This window comes from Chlorocebus sabaeus, chromosome 21 (genome assembly GCF_047675955.1).
Source record: "Chlorocebus sabaeus isolate Y175 chromosome 21, mChlSab1.0.hap1, whole genome shotgun sequence".
In the NCBI taxonomy this organism is placed as follows: Eukaryota; Metazoa; Chordata; class Mammalia; order Primates; family Cercopithecidae; genus Chlorocebus; species Chlorocebus sabaeus.
The window spans coordinates 57,455,645-57,475,151 of record NC_132924.1 but is presented as its reverse complement, the minus strand read 5'-3'; the positions used below and the strand labels follow the sequence as shown (position 1 = coordinate 57,475,151).

General features: G+C 40.7%; 1 protein-coding gene across 1 annotated transcript in view; it reads right to left on the bottom strand.

The window, feature by feature from the left end:
* The window catches only part of PON3 (paraoxonase 3), a 29,184-nt gene extending 12,514 nt beyond the window's left edge, over window positions 1-16,670 (bottom strand). The window contains exons 1-3 of the mRNA XM_007982111.3: window positions 16,490-16,670; window positions 14,858-14,928; window positions 8,990-9,045 (exon numbers count right to left, since the gene is read on the bottom strand). Of these exons, the coding sequence (XP_007980302.2) occupies window positions 8,990-9,045; window positions 14,858-14,928; window positions 16,490-16,563 (201 nt within the window). The 5' untranslated portion in view covers window positions 16,564-16,670. The remainder of the gene's footprint in view (window positions 1-8,989; window positions 9,046-14,857; window positions 14,929-16,489) is intronic.
* Window positions 16,671-19,507: the final 2,837 nt, after the last annotated feature.

Sequence of the window (19,507 nt, the reverse complement as noted above, 5' to 3'; positions counted from 1 at the left end):
TTCTAAATTTCATTTAGATTTCTGGGCTTTTTCACTCTGTCAGCTGTTTCCATGATCTGATCTGGGGTGTTACTGATGTCATCTAAACATTGGCTATGAACACAGAAAGAACCATATGCAAGATAAGGAAGAGTTTTTAATTTAGAGAAAAGGAATTAAGCCAAAAAATATAATGGAAGAGACTAGGCTGTTACTTTGTGTGAATTCTTTCACATGCCTGTACCTCACATTCCTCATCTATAAAATGAAGAAGTTCAAATACATGATTGTAAGATTATTTCTAGTACTGGTATTCTATAACTAACCTTCCTCAAAGCAGAGAGAAGGGGTGTATAGTTTAATTGTATCGTTCCCATTCCTACATTGATTATATCATGTAGTGGCAAACAGTAGAGCTGGCCAAGAATCAACATAAGAATGCCAGTCTTATAGAGTTGACTATTTTTGACCTATTTTATTCCTGTAGGTACGTCTGAAAATTCTGACATGAATGCTTTACTCATATATCACAAAAAGTTTATTCCAGTGACTTGGACAGTGGTCCTTTCTACTGTTAGGATCAGGTAGCTAAACAATAGGCATCCTGAATGCAAGAAGCCTTTGCTGCATCTGAGTCCACTGTGACAAACCTTGGGGTTGGTTTATTCTATACCAGTTACAAAGCAGTCCACTTCCTCTCCATGTCCCCCATCTATCACTGGATATATATCAATATCAATAACTTTATATCTTCTCTGCTACCTTTATCTTCTTTTACAGTCTATTGCAATTCTGTCTTTCCTATTTCACCTTGTCTTTCTGCCTCTTTCCCTCTCCCTGTCCTTTCTACACACACATACACATACACTTATAATACTATTACCGGCTCTTCCACTGCTCCCTCTTGAGGTAGTCAATCTTTTCTGAACAACCCCAGTTACATCTTCAAACTTTTTTTTAGAACAGTCCTTGTATGCCCAAATCATATGCCCAATGTTGTCTGTAGGAAACCTGGCTTTTCCCAGACAACACTGGCACTACTGAAGCTCATCAGAGGAGGCAATGTTCCCTCTTTGTTCTCCTTAAGTCAGCACATCTGGAGAAGGGATTGGCATGTCCCTAACCACAAACTTCTGCTTCCAGACCATAATTCTGTCATCATCAATAGCCACACCCTTTGCTTCTTTATCACATTATGTTCCAACTCCCTTTGCTTTGGTCTAGTTCTTATATAGGGCAAGTCTAAAATCAGGTTGAAAAACTCCACTACAAAGTCACCACCCCAACTTCAGCCAGAAGTTTAGTACTGTTGATTGATTTTTTTGGCTCATTATGATAGGCAATCTATTCGATTTCCTCATGTTTCCCTTCTAAATTTATTTCATTATCTTCTAGAGTAGGGGTCCCCAACCCCTGTGCCACAGACTGGTACCAGTCCGTAGACTGTAAGGAACTGGGCCACACAACAGGAGGTAAGCTGTGGGTGAGTGAGCATTACCGCCTGAGCTCCACCTTCTGTAAGATCAGCAGTGGCATTAGATTCTCATAGGAGTGCAAACTCTATTGTGAACTGAGCCTGTGAGGGATCTAGGTTGGATGCTCCTTATGAGAATCTAATGCCTGATGATCTGAGGTAGAACAGTTTTGTCTTGACCATGCCCTGCTCCCCCTCCATGAGCTGTGGAAAAAATTATCTTCCATGAAACTGGTCCCTGGTGCCCAAAAGATTGGGACCACTGTTCTAGAGCCCATACTTTCTTCCTCTTTATTATGAGTGGATGACTTTACTCACTACTTCTCTGAAGATATCATGTCATTTAACATGAATTTCCTATAATTCTTTCCTTTCTGTCCCAGTAATTCTTCTTCAGTTTTATTCATTCTCTTCCTTTCTCCCTCTTTTCTCAAGGAAGGAGTGTCCCTCCTCTGTTCTTAGGTTTCATCCTTTACCTGCTTTCTTGGTTCCCTGTTCTCTAGGGTCTGTCTCTAGAGATTACACCTTCTCTCTCTTGCTTTACTACTCATTTTTCACTAACAGCTTCTTCTTTGGCCTGAAAAATTACAAGGTTTCCTTCCCTGAAATAAATATTTTTCTAACTTTACTGCCTCTTCATATATGCATTTCTCTCTCTTCCCCTCACCATCAAATTTCTTAGAAACATCACCTGATCTTGTTGCCTAATGTGAACTGCTCCAACTCTCAATTCCCTGAAGTTAGTATTCTACACCCACCAGTTTGTAGAAATACCATTATAAAGATCACACAATGGTCTCCAAATTACTTTATTTTGATAACTTTTCTACTTCTTATCTGCTTCTCTATGGCATTCGACACTACAATATACCTTCTTCTTTCCTATCAAAAAGTCAAAAGTAGAGTTCCTAGATAGAAATCCTGCTCCTTTTCCTGATTCTTAGATTTCTGCCTCCTTCTGTTTTTAATCCATCCCTCCTCCCTTCTCACTCTATACTCTTTCCTTGCAGATCTTATACATAAAGGTTCAGGTATTTCCTGCACAACAAGGACTTTCAAGTCTGCACATTTATTTGTAACTCTGTAACTCTAGCTTGCATTCCCAACTTCCTCCCAAAGGGCAGCTCAAAATCAAATAGTCAAAAACAAAATCAACATTCTCCCCTCAAATCCATCCTTTCATTTCTATCTATTCTTCTCAGATAAGGACATCACTATGCTCCACAACATTGGACCATAAAGTTCAATTTTTGATCCACTCTTTCCCCCATAACCAATTTGTCACCAAACTCAATGGCTCAGATAATAGTAGCCCTGGATAAAAAAATTATATATATGTTAAAAATCAAATATATATAATAATTATACATATAAACATATTAGGGGCATTTAATCTCACATCTTCCCTTTCACATGAGGGAAATGAGGCCTAGATGAGTGATTTGCCTAAATCACTCAGATCATTTATTGTTCAGCCTCTCTCCCACACATACAGAAAGGTTTGGAAGTAAACAATATTGCTCAGGAAGGCAGCTCAAGATAGAACACATTGGCAAGTACCTTGGTAGCTTGGGGGAAGGTAGAGCATAGCCAGCTAGTGGAAAGACTGGATGTTACAGAAATAAAATAATCTGATAAAGAGATAAGGGTGGGGCACTGCAAACAAGCTTGGTCTAGATTAAGTGTGATGATCGAAGAAACACTTCTGATAAATGGCTTCACATTCACCTAGTTTTCTGTGTAAAGCAGTCAGGTAGGAATCTGTGGCAGCAAACCAACTGTGTGCTAATGACTGTAAGCAATTCTTTTCATACCATTCACTGGTGAAAATGGTGAAAATCATCATCGAGACATGCAGGAATCTTATTTTTCCCAACAAACTACAGGTATATGTGGACAATCAATGAACTCTTCCACTATCCTCATCCATCACCACAAGCACTCAGTAAATATTCGAGGACTTGCACACGCCTGGTAGTATGTTAGGTGTTGGGCATGTCAATGCATGCTCCAAAGTCTTGAGTTCAAGGATCTTGAAATCTAGAGCAAGCACATAAGTATGGTGTGGTCTATAACAGCCTAAACTCAGGGGATGTGAGGGAATATTCAAGAGGGAACATTGAAGAGGCACCTCACTCCACAAGAGAGTGCCAGGGAAGACTCTCCTGAGGAAGTAAAGTGCCACCGCAATGAACCCTCACAAAGAAGTAGGAGTTAGCTGGCAAAGTGTGATGAAGGAGTAATCTTGGAGTCAAAGATAAGCGTGTCAAGTCCCAAGACAGGGGAGAAAATATCCTGTTTGACATCCCTAAATAGACTAGAAATATCTATTGCACAGGATTATTGTCCAAATCAGCAACTTCCAAACATCTTCTAGGATGGCAAGAAAGGGTAAAAGGAGAAACCAAAAGAACAAGGTCCCAAATTTATTATAGTGCAGAAGGATTAGAAACAAGCAAATAACATAATCCTTATCCTATAAGTTGTTCATTTATAAAAGGAAATTCATTATTAAAAACTTCATGTTAACATTTCTCATAAACTTACTTGTGATCAAAATATATACTTCCTGTATAGCAATGATTCAGAACTTTTAGTTCCAGTGAAAATTAAAAAAAAAAAAAAAGAAGAAGAAAATATACAGTACGAAGGACAAACATTATTTCACAACAGCAAAGAAATATCCTAGCCATAGAATCATCACTTGTAGTGGTGTATTTAGCATAACATTGAAAATTTAAACTGGAAGGAGGCTTCCAAGATAGCCAAATAGGAACACCGCCGGTCTGCAGCTCCCAGGAAGATCAACATAGAAGACGGGTGATTTCTGCATTTCCAACTGAGGTACCTGGTCCATCTCATTGGGACCGGTTGGACAGTGGGTGCAGCCCATGGAGGGCAAGCCAAAGCAGGGCAGGGCCTCGCCTCACCTGGGAAGCACAAGGGGCCAGCAGATTTCCCTTTCTTAGCCAAGGAAAGCCGTGACAGTCTGTACCTGGAGGAACGGTATGCTCCTGCCCAAATACTGTGCTTTTCCCACAGTCTTCGCAACTAGCAGACCTGGAACTTTCCTCCCATGCCTGGCTCGGTGGGTCCTACACCCACGGAGCCTTGCTCAATGCTAGCGCAGCAGTCTGAGATCAACCTGTGATGCTGCAGCTTGGCAGGGGGAGGGGCGTCCACCCTTGCTGAGGCTTGAGTAGGCGGTTTTGTGCTCACAGTGTAAACAAAGAAGCCAGGAAGCTTGAACTGGGCAGATCCCACCACAGCTCAACAAGGCCTACTGCCTTGCTATAGATTCCACCTCTGTGGGCAGGGCATATCAGAACAAAAGGCAGCAGACAGCTTCAGCAGACCTAAACGTCCCTGTCTGACAACTCTGAAGAGAGTAGTGGTTCTCCCAGCACAGCATTTGAGCTCTGAGAACAGACAGACTGCCTCCTCAAGTGGGTCCCTGACACCTGTGTAGCCTGACTGGGAGACACCTCCCACTAGGGGCTGACAGACACCTCACACAGGCGGGTGCCCCTCTGGGATGAAGCTTCCAGAAGAAAAATCAGGCATCAATATTTGCTGTTCTGTAGCCTCCGCTGGTGATTTCCAGGCAAACAGGGTCTGGAGTGGACATCCAGCAAACTCCAACAGACCTGCAGCTGAGGGGCCCGACTGTTAGATGGAAAACTAACAAACGAAAGGAATAGTATCAACATCAACAAAAAGCACATCTACACCAAAAACCCCATCTGTAGGTCAGCAACATCAAAGACCAAAGGTAGATAAAACCACAAAGATGGGGATAAACCAGAGCAAAAAAGCTGAAAATTCCAAAACCCAGAGTGCCTCTTCACCTCCAAAGAATCGCAGCTCCTCGCCAGCAAAGGAACAAAACTGGGTGAAGAATGAGTTTGATGAGTTGACAGAAGTAGGCTTCAGAAGGTCAGTAATAACAAACTTCACCGAGCTAAAGGAGCATGTTCTAACCCATTGTAAGGAAGCTAAAAACCTTGAAAAAAGGTTAGACAAGTGGATAACTAGAATAAACAATGTAGAGAAGATCTTAAATGACCTGATGGAGCTGAAAACCATGGCATGAGAACTTCCTGATGCATGCACAAGCTTCAATAGCCAATTTGATCAAGTGGAAGAAAGGATATCAGTGATTGAAGATCAAATTAATGAAATAAAGTAAGATGACAAGATTAGAGAAAAAAGAGTGAAAAGAAATGAACAAAGCCTCTAAGAAATATGGGACTATGTGAAAAGATCAAATCTACATTTGATTGGTATTCCTGAAAGTGACGGGGAGAATGGGTCCAAGTTAGAAAACACTCTTCAGGATATTATCCAGGAGAACTTCCCCAATCTAGCAAGTCAGGCCAACATTCAAATTCAGGAAATACAGAGAAAACCACAAAGATACTCCTCGAGAGGAGCAACCCCAAGACACATAATTGTTAGATTCATCAAGGTTGAAATGAAGGAAAAAATGTTAAGGGCAGCCAGAGAGAAAGGTCGGGTTACCCACAAAGGGAAGCCCATTCAGACTAACAGCGGATCTCTTGGCAGAAATCCTGCAAGCCAGAAGTGAGTGAGGGCCAATATTCAACATTCTTAAAGAAAAGAATTTTCAACCCAGAATTTCATATCCAGCCAAACTAAGCTTCATAAGTGAAGGAGAAATAAAATATTTTGCAGACAAGCAAATGCTGAGAGATTTTTGTCACCACCAGTCCTGCCTTACAAGAGCTCCTGAAGGAAGCACTAAACATGGAAAGGAACAACCGGTACCAGCCACTGCAAAAACATACCAAATTGTAAAGATTATTGATGCTATGAAGAAACTGCATCAATTAAAGAGCAAAATAACCAGCTAACATCATAATGACAGGACCAAATTCACACATAACAAAATTAACCTTAAATGTAAATGGGCTGAATGCTCCAATTAAAAGACACAGACTGGTAAATTGGATAGAGTCAAGACTCATCGGTGTGCTGTATTCAGGAGACCCATCTCACATGCAAAGACACATATAGGCTCAAAATAAAGGGATGGAGGAAGATCTACCAAGCAAATAAAAAGCAAAAAAAAAAAAAAAAAAAAAGCAGGAGTTGTGATCCTAGTCTCTGATAAAACAGACTTTAAACTAACAAAGCTCAAAAGAGACAAAGAAGGCCATTACATAATGGTAAAGGGATTAATTCAACAAGAAGAGCCAACTATCCTAAATATACATGCATCCAATACAGGAGCACCCAGATTCATAAAGCAAGTCCTTAGAGACCTGCCAAGAGACTTATACTCCCATACAATAATAATGGGAGACTTTAACACCCCACAGTCAGTATTAGACAGATGAATGAGACAGAAAGTTAATAAGGATATCCAGGACTTGAACTCAGCTCAGGACCAAGTGGACCTAACAGATATCTATAGAACTTTCCACCCCAAATCAACAGAATATACATTCTTCTCAGCACCATATCACACTTACTCTAAAATTGACCACATAATTGGAAGTAAAACATCCCTTAGCAAACGCAAAATAACAGAAATCATGAACTGTCTCTCAGACCACAGTGCAACCAAATGAGAACTCCAGATTAAGAAACTCACTCAAAACCACACAACTACATGGAAACTGAACAACCTGTTCCTGAATGACTACTGGTTAAATAACAAAATGAAGGCAGAAATAAAGATTTTCTTTGACACCAATGACAACAAAGACACAATGTACCAGAATCTCTGGAACACATTTAAAGCAGTGTGTAGAGGGAAATTTATAGCACTAAATGCCCACAAGAGGAAGCAGGAAAGATCTAAAATCGACACCCTAACGTCGCAACTAAAAGAACTACAGAAGCAAGAGCAAACAAATTCAAAAGCTACCAGAAGGCAAGAAATAACTAAGATCAGAGAAGAACTGAAGGAGATAGAGACATGAAAAGCCCTTTAGAAAATCAATGAATCCACCCTTCAAAAAATCAGTGAATCCAGGAGCTGCTTTTTTGAAAAAAATCAACAAAATAGACCACTAGCAAGACTAATAAAGAAGAAACGAGAGATGAATCAAATAGATGCAGTAAAAAATGATAAAGGAGATATCACCACTGATCCCACAGAAATACAAACTACCATCAGAGAATACTAAAACCACCTCTACACAAATAAACTAGAAAATCTAGAAAAAGTGGATAAATTCCTGGACACATCCACCCTCCCAAGATTAAAGCAGGAAAAATTGAATCTCTGAATAGACCAATAACGGGTTCTGAAATTGAGGCAATAATTAATAGCCTACCAACCAAAAAAGGTCCAGGACCAGATGGATTCACAGCCGAATTCTACCAGAGGTACAAAGAGGAGCTGGTACGATTCCTTCTGAAACTATTCCAATCAATAGAAAAAGAGGGAATCCTCCCTAATTCATTTTATAAGGCTAGCATCATCCTGATACCAAAGCATGGCACAGACACACCAAAAAAAGATAATTTTAGGCCAATATCCCTGAAGAACAGCGCTGGGAAAATCCTCAAAAAAAATACCGGCAAACCGAATCCAGCAACACATCGAAAAGCTTATCCACCACAATCAAGTCAGCTTCATCCCTGGGATGCAAGGCTGGTTCAACATATGCAAATCAATAAATGTAATCCATCACATAAACAGAACCAACAACAAAAACCACATGATCATCTCAATAGATGCAGAAAAGGCCTTCAACAAAATTCAATGGCCCTTCATGCTAAAGATTCTCAATAAACTAGGTATTGATAGTACATATCTCAAAATAATGAGAGCTCTTTATGACAAACCCACAGCCAATATCATACTGAATAGGCAAAAACTGGAAGCGTTCCCTTTGAAAATTGGCACAAAACAAGGATACCCTCTCTCAACACTCCTATTCAACATAGTGTTGGAAGTTCTGGCCAGGGCAATCAGGCAAGAGAAAGAAATAAAGTGTATTCAATTAGGAAAAGAGGATGTCAAATTGTCTCTGTTTGCAGATGACATGATTGTATATTTAGAAAAACCCCATCATCCAAGTCCAAAATCTCCTTAAACTGATAAGCAACTTCAGCAAAGTCTCAGGATACAAAATCAATGTGCAAAAATCACAAGCATTCCTATACACCAATAATAAACAGAGAGCCAATCATGAGTGAACTACCATTCACAATTAGAAGCGGAAGCCCAGTCAAATAGGGCAATGATGAGAATGGATAGCAATAGGACCGATCTGGAGACTAGTGTAGGAATCGAATGGAAATCAATACACATTTATCAAGACCCTACTGAGTATGCCACTACCCACAGGGAGTTGCCCACCATGAGGCAGTCAAAGCTGGGCATTCCTGTGGTGTTCTAATTAGCCCTCCAGAATCCTGTTTTGGCTTTTTTAGTTGACTGGTTTACCCATAGGTGGGATGAGAGTGTAGGGATCCATCTGGCAGCTCCAGTGGACAACATTAATGCACTGTCTATACAGCTATTGATGTGAGCATCAGAGCAGCATGGAAAATACTCACACTGGAGATAAAAGCCAGCCCACTAGGAAGTATATCAATATCTTCAGAGCCATTTTCTGCAAAAGAAGGGTAGAATCAGAAAAATGCATATATGAATGCTCAAAAAATACATCTCACAGTCCAAACTACAAATATCTTTTGGAAACTTCTTTTGGAAATTGTCGACTTGTTCAACCATTTACTTAGGAAACTATATTAACTTTTGGGAATCTCACAGGCAGGCTACTCTACAGTAAAACTTGAATTAGACTCCTCAAATACTAAATCATTTTTTAGAACCCCATTTTCAGGAGAAAAAGGCAAATACCTAGAAAACAAACTCATATCCTAGATTTACTCTTTAAGTAACAATTTCCAGGGCATGTCCTGAGAGATTCAGCTTTATTCCCCATAGAAGGCTGGTCTATAGACTCAATAATAAAATCTGGAAAGTCATAATTGTGAAGGTCTTTTATTACAGGCCTCTCTGCCAAGCATTCCTTCTCTTCCAACGTGAAGCCTAAAACACTATCATTATACAATCATATTGGGAAATTATTGAGTAATAAAATACTGAGTATAAATAAATATGAAAGATTAGTGAGAATTAATACGAAAGTTTAGTCAGATCTTTTTTCCCATTAAGAGCCAGTTTTCAGCATTTTTTTCTATGGAAAGAGACATACAATAAGTAAGTTTTGACTGAGAACAAGATGATAAAGGAGCTGTCATGGCTTCTAGTAGGAATAGAGATCTGCATATGATGTGGTTCCAAGTAGACAGAAGTGAGATTGAAGACAATGGTTATCTAGTGTGGCAAACTATAGTCTACAAATACGTCAGAACCAATATGTATCATCGCCACTTGTTCTTAAAATGTGATGTTCAGACTCTTCCAGCAAGAGGTAAAGTCTATATTCTCTCCTGTTGAAGCTGGGTAGAACTTTGTAACTGCCTTGACAAATAGAATAAGATGAACGCAATGCCACATAACATCCTAGGCTAAGTCATAGTCATAGCTGCCACTGGCTCTCTCTCTCTCTATTTCTTAAGACATGCACCTTGGGAACTCTGGTTCAAAATGTAAAAAGTCTGGCTATTGTAAAACTACAGAGGAAAGAGTACAGAGGGATCACCCAAAGTGGAAAGAGAGTCAGCATCATCTTTAGATCAGGCCATAGGAGCTAGAAATGACTCTAGTTCCCAGCCTTTGAGTCATTCTAGCTGATGTAAATGAAACAGAGTGGACTGCCTACACTGTGCCCTGTCAACATTGCACATTATTGAGCAAAATAGTGGTGGTTGTTTTAAGTCACTGTGAAATGGGCCAGACTCATTCACCAGCATGTCTGTGCATATGTTGCTTTCTCCTTGCAACACTCAGACCTTTCCCATCCTAACCTTACCTCTACTTGGCCAAGGTCACAGGCTCCTGGAGGTTTGGGGCCACCTTCTCAACCTATGCAAACTTTCCTGGTTTCAGCATCCATTTTATGTATTAATATGGTCATCTGTGACTATGTCTACCATGATCTTTTTCATACTGGGCTGCACCCCTCTGTTTACTTGTTAATTTCCTACTAGATGGTCTGCTTTCTGAAGGCAAGAACTGGGTTTTATTCAGTGTTGTATCCTTATATTCAACATAATACTTGCCTTTTCACTGCAGAAGCTCTTAATAAAGCTGGCTCATTCAAAAAAGAAATAAACACTTTTTGTTTTTTGAACTTTGTCATGTATTGAGGTTAAACTATTGAAAAGTAGGTGATGATTTCTGAGTCCAAGATATCCTGAATTGTGTTTGGCTCCTCTTCTCTTCCAAACACAATTTTACATGTCTCCTCTGACAGCATAAACCTACTTCAATAACTCACCTAAAACAGAGTGGGCATTTTTCAGATGTGTTGTGCCTGTCTTAATTTACTTGCTCCATCCGGAGCATGGGAAAGCTGGCGCTTTGCACTCAGCAGTGGAAAAGAATTACCACACAAGATTGCACAGTGTCACCACCCCTTCTTCCCACCTACACTGTGCCTGCATGACAGGCCCCATGCATCTCAGCAACAATGGCACCTGTGGGAGCAAAAGCCTCCAGGATACCTTTCTCTGAGACTTTCCCACACACTTATTAGTCTATGCACAACTATCATTAAAACCCCACTGCTAAGTCTAAAATCAGCCTTATGAATAGGTGCCTACTGATTCTTAGCCTGTCAACCCTACTACTACTTGGCATAACTTCATTTCTTTACTCTTTTCTTCATTTCTCCAGTCATCCCCTACAGGCACTCTGATAAAGGGTCACATCAAAACATTACTATCAGTTAATTTTATTATCGTCATTTCACATCTTGGAGAGAAGTTTCTGATAGTCAGTTAAGAAAACCCATGGAACCTACTATGGTGTAGAAGCATATCTTGGAGACATGGGAAGCTATAGAATGGAAAGGAGTGGAAGGGAAGGCAGGTAGGCATTAAATACACAGGCCATCTACTCGATAATCCTGCCCAGTGAAAGCCCTACTGAAGTATTCATATTTCAAGTGCAGCTTTGATTAGATGCCAAGGGCAGCCAGATAACATCCTGGTTAAAACAATCCTTGACCCTCAAAGCCTTGGAGAAAAAGATGAACGTAATACAAAAAGATCTATGAGATATGATTTCCGGAGAAAGATATATTTCATCTTTCAACTTTTCTTCCCAGAAAAAAAATACTGGGGAAGAAAAACAAAATAAGAGTTTCTTCCACCAATAAAATAAACCTCAAAAATCTGGGTCTTGAAAATACAAATAAGAATTTTTCTCCAGCTCTGTTACAACCTACTATACCCTACCTAAAATCCTTCAGCAGCTTTTCATGGCTTTATAAAGCCTCTACTCTTCAACTAGTTGTGACTTGTAAGTACTATCTTATCAGTTATCTTAATTTAAATATCTAGCCTGCCTTGTTTTGATTAACCTATACCTAGTAATATTTCAGCTGTTCGCATCTCAGATTTTCTGTTTTCCTGCTGTTGTAATACTTTCCTGAAGCTTCCATAATAAAAAATGTGTTGTCAGTAGATAAGAAAGGTGGTGTTACACAACAGAGAGTACAAAGGCATAGAAGGAAATGGTCTTGGCTCATAAGCTAAGCCCATCACCCCCTAGTTCCAGACCATTGGGCAAACAACTTAATTCTTCTGTATGTCAATTTCCTAATCTGCAAAGCATAGATAGCAGCATCCACTTTACAAATTGGTTATGAGGATGATGTAGATGTTTGTAAAGGACACAACAGGCTGCTCATAGTCACCAAGCCTTTGATAAAGCAGCATTTTCAAAAGATATATATCAGTATTGTCCTACTGACGCATGACCCATCATCATTCTAACTTGTTTAGTTCACCAAACATATGCCAATAGACATGAGAAGTAACATGGCATTTTTTTCTTCTGCTCCCAGCCTGCTTCCAACTAAGTCATTTTCTTCAAAATATTTGGATAATCAGAACATTGACCTAAGACTTACAATATTAACTCTAATTTTACCTTCTCAAATCTAGTTGAGTGATACAATTCAAGAGTCAGACTAGACCTTACCAATCATCTAATCTAATTACACCTCTTAATTATTTGCAGGCTTATATATTTTGAGAGTTATTTGTATAGTGAATATGAATACTACTACAACACAAAACAGTAAACAAATGAGTAAACATCACATTTCCTTATTTTTAAAATTAAATAAATCACTCTGATACTCCATTCCGCTAAGTTGATGGAAAATCCAATCTGAGTCATTACTGGGTTTCTCTGTTAGGGTTATGAAATCATTTTAGGTGGTAGGTTCTAAACCTAAGCAGAATGTTTTGGAAAGGCCATCTGGCATTCATTCTATACTATGTATCATCGAATTATTTATTTAGACAATTCTGCTACTTCCATGTCATACATTGACACAAGGTCTTTACCTTAGCTGGAACACAGGGTCCAGCATCTCTAAAGATACCTTGCAACCATTCCAGGAGAGGTCCTGCTCCTCTCCCAGAATGCTGTCAGCCAGTGGGGTAAGGGTCCCCATTATTCAAAGATATCCACATATTTATATCCCTTCTCCATCAGAATCCCTTGAAGGGGCTCAGGTTCTTAAAAACAATTCAGGAAAGGGAGTTTCTTCGGTTTCTTCTGCTTTCCAGCTGCTAGCACAAACCACCTCTAAGACTAGGGAGTGCAAGGTTCAGATTACTTTATTTTTTAGAAATTGAGAGGCAAAAAAGGCAGAAAACTCAAATCAAAAGGGCACTTTTTCTGTATTTTTTAATATAGCAATAAAATAGAAAATCATATCCCAAAATAAGCTATCCCATCACATTCTAATAAATAAGTCACAGTCCTTGGCCCTAGGGAGTTTACAATCGGATAGTGAAAGAGAGAACACTGCCAGCTATAATATAAGGCATGTGGCAGGTGTCATAAGTGAATCGGAGCTTCAGAGTGCAGTGAGAATTCAGCAGCTGATTTCAGCAAGCAGAGACGGAGGAATAAGTAAGTTTGGAGAGAATTTCATAAGCAAAGGTGAGAAAGTGAAAGAACATATTCTCAGAACAGGGAACACAATCTAGTCTGATTTTATTTTATTTTTCTGTTAGCAATGTCAGGAAGAATTGGAGGTGTGGAGCCCAAATAAGCAGCTGTGGCATTAGCTAGTAGGTGAGATTAGCCCATGTCTCACGTAGAAGCATGAGGGACAAGCGGGGAACAATGGTTCCTGGATTTTGAACTGAATCTTTTGAGAATGAGGGTACCATACATAGGAAATGTCTACAGGCAGAGCTGGTTGTGGGTGGGAGGATGAGGGAGAAAAGGACAGAAATGTAAGATAGATTTCAGCTTAGGGAAAGTTTGAGATGGAGCTACCCTTTAACTGACTAAAAAAGAAGGGCTGCAGTTTGTAAGGTTAGGGACTGGGCCGTGGGATTTCGGTGAATTTTTTTTTTTTTTTCCTCCATTAAACCAGTAGAAAGTTTCTTTTCTTTTTTTTTTTAATTTATTTATTATTATTATTATACTTTAAGTTCTAGGGTACATGTGCATAACGTGCAGGTTTGTTACATATGGCTGTGAGGTTCCTTCTTTTTTTTTTTTTTTTTTTTTAAAGACAAAGTCTCGCTCTGTCGCCAGGCTGGAGTGCAGTGGCACGATCTCGGCTCACTGCAACCTCCGATGACTCCCTGGTTCAAGTGATTCTCCTGTCTCAGCCTTCCGAGTAGCTGGGACGACACGCACCCGCCGCCACCATGCCCGGTTAATTGTTGTATTTTTAGTAGAAATGGGGTTTCACCATGTTGACCAGGATGGTCTCAATCTCCTGACCTCATGATCCGCCCCCCTCGGACTCCTAAGTGCTGGGATTATAGGTGTGAGCCACTGTGCCAGCCGGGTCTGAGGTTCTTGAGGGGAGGGGCTAAGTCATATTACTCTTGGTACTTGTAGATAAATTTTGAAAAAAATAACACTTGAAGCCAGGAATGACAACAAGGGAAGGGAGGGAGGAAGGAAAGAAGGAAGGAAGAAAAAAAAGGAAGGTAACAGAGGACAAGGAGAAGAGTGAAATATCACAGACAGGAAAGGAGAAGCATTCAGTGAGGGGAAAACCAGGGTGTGGTCAATGACATTCTTTAGGTAATGTGGAGAGATGTCAGTAAGGAAATGTGCTGAGAAAAAGCCACAAAGGATGTCATTTAGGACACCCCTAAAGACCTTGCATGAGGCAGAGTGGATGGGGCAGATGTCCCACTGGGAGGGCTTAAGTAGTGACAGGTAATTAAATGAGTTGGTAGGGCTCAGTCAGGTGGATGGAGACCAAGAAGCTGTGCTGGCTCCTCTTGGTACTGTCACATACATACCAAGTTCCTCAATAAGGCGGCAGTTTTCAGGTTCTACTGGCTCCACTTCTCGAGAGGCATTCATCCTTTCTCTGTAGAAGATAAAACCCAACCCTGGAAATCAAGGCACAGCATTCAAAATGTACATTTAAATGTGGACTTCAAACATCTTTGTGTTGGTTAACTATCTTTATCATAATTTATGAATGATATAACAATTAAGTAGGTACCTCCTTTTATGTTTATTTACATAATGTGGACATTATATGGGTATTTTACCTATATCAGCTAACCTTACTCAGTTATTGCTGAAAAAATATAATATGATTCTACATGGAAAACATTCTGCTGCCCAAATAAAAGACACTATTTAATAGTATGAGTAATTGAACAATATCACTAATTTAAATGCACAAAATAGTCCTACTTAATTTTCTAAAGTATCGTCTGTTATAAATCTGCACTTAATCCCCTACAGTCTTGCCCTTTGAACTTCTCCTTCCAAACTGCTTTCCCAAAATTCAACAGGGTGTGCTAATAGTCAAACTCTGTCACTTTTGCTTTAATTTTTAAATTTTATGCTGACTTACTTTTCAAGTATGTAAATTCATTAAACCAACCACAATTTAAACAATTGGCCAATTTATTTTTCAATACAATTTTCTTGTTTCCAGAGTGAAATGGAATGTTTCCACATTCTTCTAATATCAGGGATAATTTAAAATTTGTATTAAAGTATATTCAGGAAGACTTGATACTTACCTTACAGTCATTTATTTAAAAAAATACCCCTTAGATCTACTTTATTATTATTACTATTATTTTATGATTCTCCATGTGGTTGCACTGGGAGCAAATGTAACAGTAAAATTCTCAAACTGGAAATATTACTAATAGGCATCACGCACCTCAACAGATTCTAGACATAATCCTCTGAGAAGACCAGCTTCTATTAAGAGAAATACATAAACACTCAAACACAACTGAAAGCAAACAGAGGCTTTCGATCCACTTATGAATGTATATTACCACTTAAAGATTCTTCTTTCTAGCCCAGTACTGACTTTTCCTGAGACATTTCTAGGCTGGCTATCACCATTGTATCTTCCACTTCAAAAAGTCAAATGCCTACCAAATGCCAGTTACCAACTGCAGGTTTCAGCTGGTTTGCCCTGCCATCTGGCCAGTTCTTTAAATCTAGGATAGGTTCCATAACTCAGTACTTCTGTGTGGTTAGCTAGACCTGGGCAATGTCTCGGTCAGCCATAAACATCCAACTGGTAGCCTGATCCTCTCCCCAGTCCAGCGTTTCCAATGGACATCCTTTTTTCCCAAGCGGAATGTTGAGGGTGAGCTGGCAAAGGGGTCATGACGTTCAGAAAGTAAAAGGGGGTCATGATCTTCAGAAAGTAAAGGGGGGTCATAACCTTCAAAAAATAAATGGGAGTAATTCGGCTTGGCAGTCTTTGGAAACGCAAGTAGCTCACTTTCCCCATAAGCGAGTCTCAAGGGGTAGTTTGCTGGGTGCGATGGAGGAGTGAGGTTCCAAAGCTGCTCTTTCCTACCCGCTAGGAAGGGGGCGCCAGTCAGCCCCTGACCTCACTTGGAAGAAGAGAGAAAGAGTCGAGGGCGCCCTGTCGAGATGCCACTCACCTAAACGCCGGGAACATCTGCCCGACTAAGGACAGGCCGACCCCCAGCAGGACCAGCGCCACGAGCTTCCCCATGGTCTCGGTCGCCCAGAGGCGACGCGCAGCGCCGAGAGCTCCCGGAGGCGCGGCGGGCGGTTCCTGCCTCGCCTACGGATTGGGGCCGGCTCGGCCCCTCCCGCCCGCGCCTCCCACTCTGGTGAGCTGCCCAGGTGCTGCAGCAGGGCGCCGACGAGTCCCGCCCAGCCCCGCCGCCCTGGTTCAAGGCCAGCTTCACGTGCAGGATTCCTTGTTTTTTGGGCCAAGGTCAAGGCTCAACGGAGAGGAAGCCCAGGACCGAGTTGTGGAGGCAGTTTGCTCCTAAAACCCGCTAAATCCTACCTCAGTTCCTCAGATGGCCTGAGAGGGAAACCGGAGGGGCCGGGAAGGGGGAGCTCCAGTTCAGGACTGGAACTCCGGACTTCTGCAAGGCAAGACGTGAGGTGACGCTGAATTGCTCCCGAGACACGGAAGGGCGAAGGTAATCGAAGCGAAGAGCTTTAACTCATCTTCTCCAAGATTTGGGGCGCGGGAACCTGTCTCCTGACCTTCGTGCCCTACCTCGGAGTGTGCTGCCCAGACGGACTTCTGTGTCTGCCCCCAGAGTTAACGGGAGAAGGAAACACCAGGAGAAAAGAAGGAAAAGACACGGGAAACGGGAAGAGGAGCAGAGGCGATGAAGGGGAAGGTCGTTTCCTTGGCAGGGTAGGACCTCTTTCTTCTAGGTCTGGAGTTCCTGCCAGGCAAGAAATGCTCTTTCCCCTCTCCTGATGAAGACCAGGTTGGAGGGGGAAGAACTGAACATGGGGGAAGACAAGGAGCATGTCGGGCAAAGTAGCATCTTCAAGCATGATCTATTTTTATTTACGGACAGAAAGAAACATTAGTTCTGTTGGGTTCCACTGAGTAAACTGTTTGTTGAGAGAGCAAGATTTGCCCATCCTGGGGGTATTAAAAAAAGAAAAGGTGGTCCCTGACCTACGGGATACATGATTCTACTGTGAATACATAATTACAGGATGAATAATGAAGCCCACCACTTATGCAGTACTGACTGTGTGCTTTGCCTGTGCTGACACCTTTACCTATGCTAACACATTTAATTATCAACACAATCTCTGGGGTGTGGGTAGCCTTACCCCAATTTTACAGGTGAGACCTGCAGCACAGAGTGCTTATGTGGCTTGCTGTAGGTCACACAGCTGTCAAGCAGCAGACTCCAAAATCTGGGCCCTTAACTGAGCTGCCTCTACCATGCTGCCTCTAGAAAAGCTATGGAAGAAGGCTTGTATTAAAAGGACAGTGTAACGTCTTGAATTGTATAGATAAGAGTTCTTGTTAAGATGACTAATGTTAAAAGAGTGCAAGCAGAGGAGGAATCAAAGTTAGGAAGGCACACAGAGCTGAGGGGCCTGGGGTGTGGTGTAGACATGCATGCAGGGTTTGGGAGTCAGGCTGCCTGAGTTTGGATCCAGCTTAGATAAGGTACTCAGCTTTATTAAGCTACAGATTCCTCTTCTGTAAAAGAGAGTCCACCTCACAGGTAGCTTAAAATTAAATGTGATAATGAGTGTCAAGTGCTCTGCACTGTGCTTGATACGTTTTATGAAGTCAGTAAAAATTAACCACTAATTAATTCTGAACTTTGCTTGAGATTGTAAGGCTCCTGTGGGAAGGACTCTACCCCATTGATGGCTGGGTTTTCCTGTGCCATCCATAGAACTTTGTGCTTAATAATGGCTCAATAGATATGATTAGATGGATGGATGTAAAATATGGACTTGGGAGAAAGAAAAATTAGAAGAATAAAAAATAAATGGAGTGGATAATGAAATAATAATAGTCACATTATTGTTTCACTCAGCATTTGCATGCCTTGTCACATTACTTCTTATTAACCTTACCTTCAAAGAAGTACAGTGAATTGCTTGCTGCAAGTTTGATGGGACTAAAAAGAAGGAAAGTGAGGCTTAGCGAGGTAAAGTAATAATTCACTTAAGGTTACATAACTAAGAAGTGTCAGTGCCTCCACGTGGACTCAGATCAGGTGACTCCAGAGCTCATGTTCCTTATCACTGTGTTTGCAGCATAGCATGAAGACAGGGGTAAAGAAAGAAGCATATTCTTGGGCAATTGATTGAAGTTCTGTGTTAGCTATAAGTTGTTTAAAAATTCTTCACTTTAAGCAGAGGAGTCTGTGTGTGTGTGTGTGTGTGTGTGTGTGTGTACATTAACTTTAAACCCTAGAGGTGGTTAGTTTTTATTTGAATACCATAATCAGTAATTCAAATCCCCAGCATGGCAAATTAGCATTAAAGAATTCCAAACTTTGGAGGCCACTGTATCAAGTGTCACCATCTAAATCTGCTCTTAGCAATAGGCCAAATTGACTTGGTCAAGAGGCCACAGGTACATCAGTATTGTAAAAGGGGTTTGTTGACTTTCAAAGAGCAGGACAGATAAATTCAAAAGGCCTCAATTCAAGATCCCGTTCCATTTGTAGTTGGCTCTTTAATCTTTTGAAATCACCCATCACCACCTCTGGACCCTTCTTTCCTTACATGTATAGTGGGGCTTTCAAAGAGCTACTGTAGACCAAATTCAATGCTATATGTTTAAACAGTAAGTAATACAATACTGTATGTAGATCTAGGGAGTCCAACACCACTGATAATCAAAATGCCATTAAGGGGGATGCAGAATATACATGTGGTATAATCCTAAGGTATAAAATTAGGGGAATTACATATTATACACGTGTGTGTGTGTGTGTGTGTGTGTATATATATATATAAACAATCTAGACATAAACTGAAGAGTAGTTACTTTGAGAGCAGAAGATTGGGGTCATGGAGAGTGGGGAGGTCAGTGAGTATGGAAGGAGACTTTGCTTTTACTGTATGACCCTCTGTGATGTTTAAAATTTTCAAACTTTATATCTTGATCATGTTTACAATCGCTACATTTTTAATTTAAAAAGATT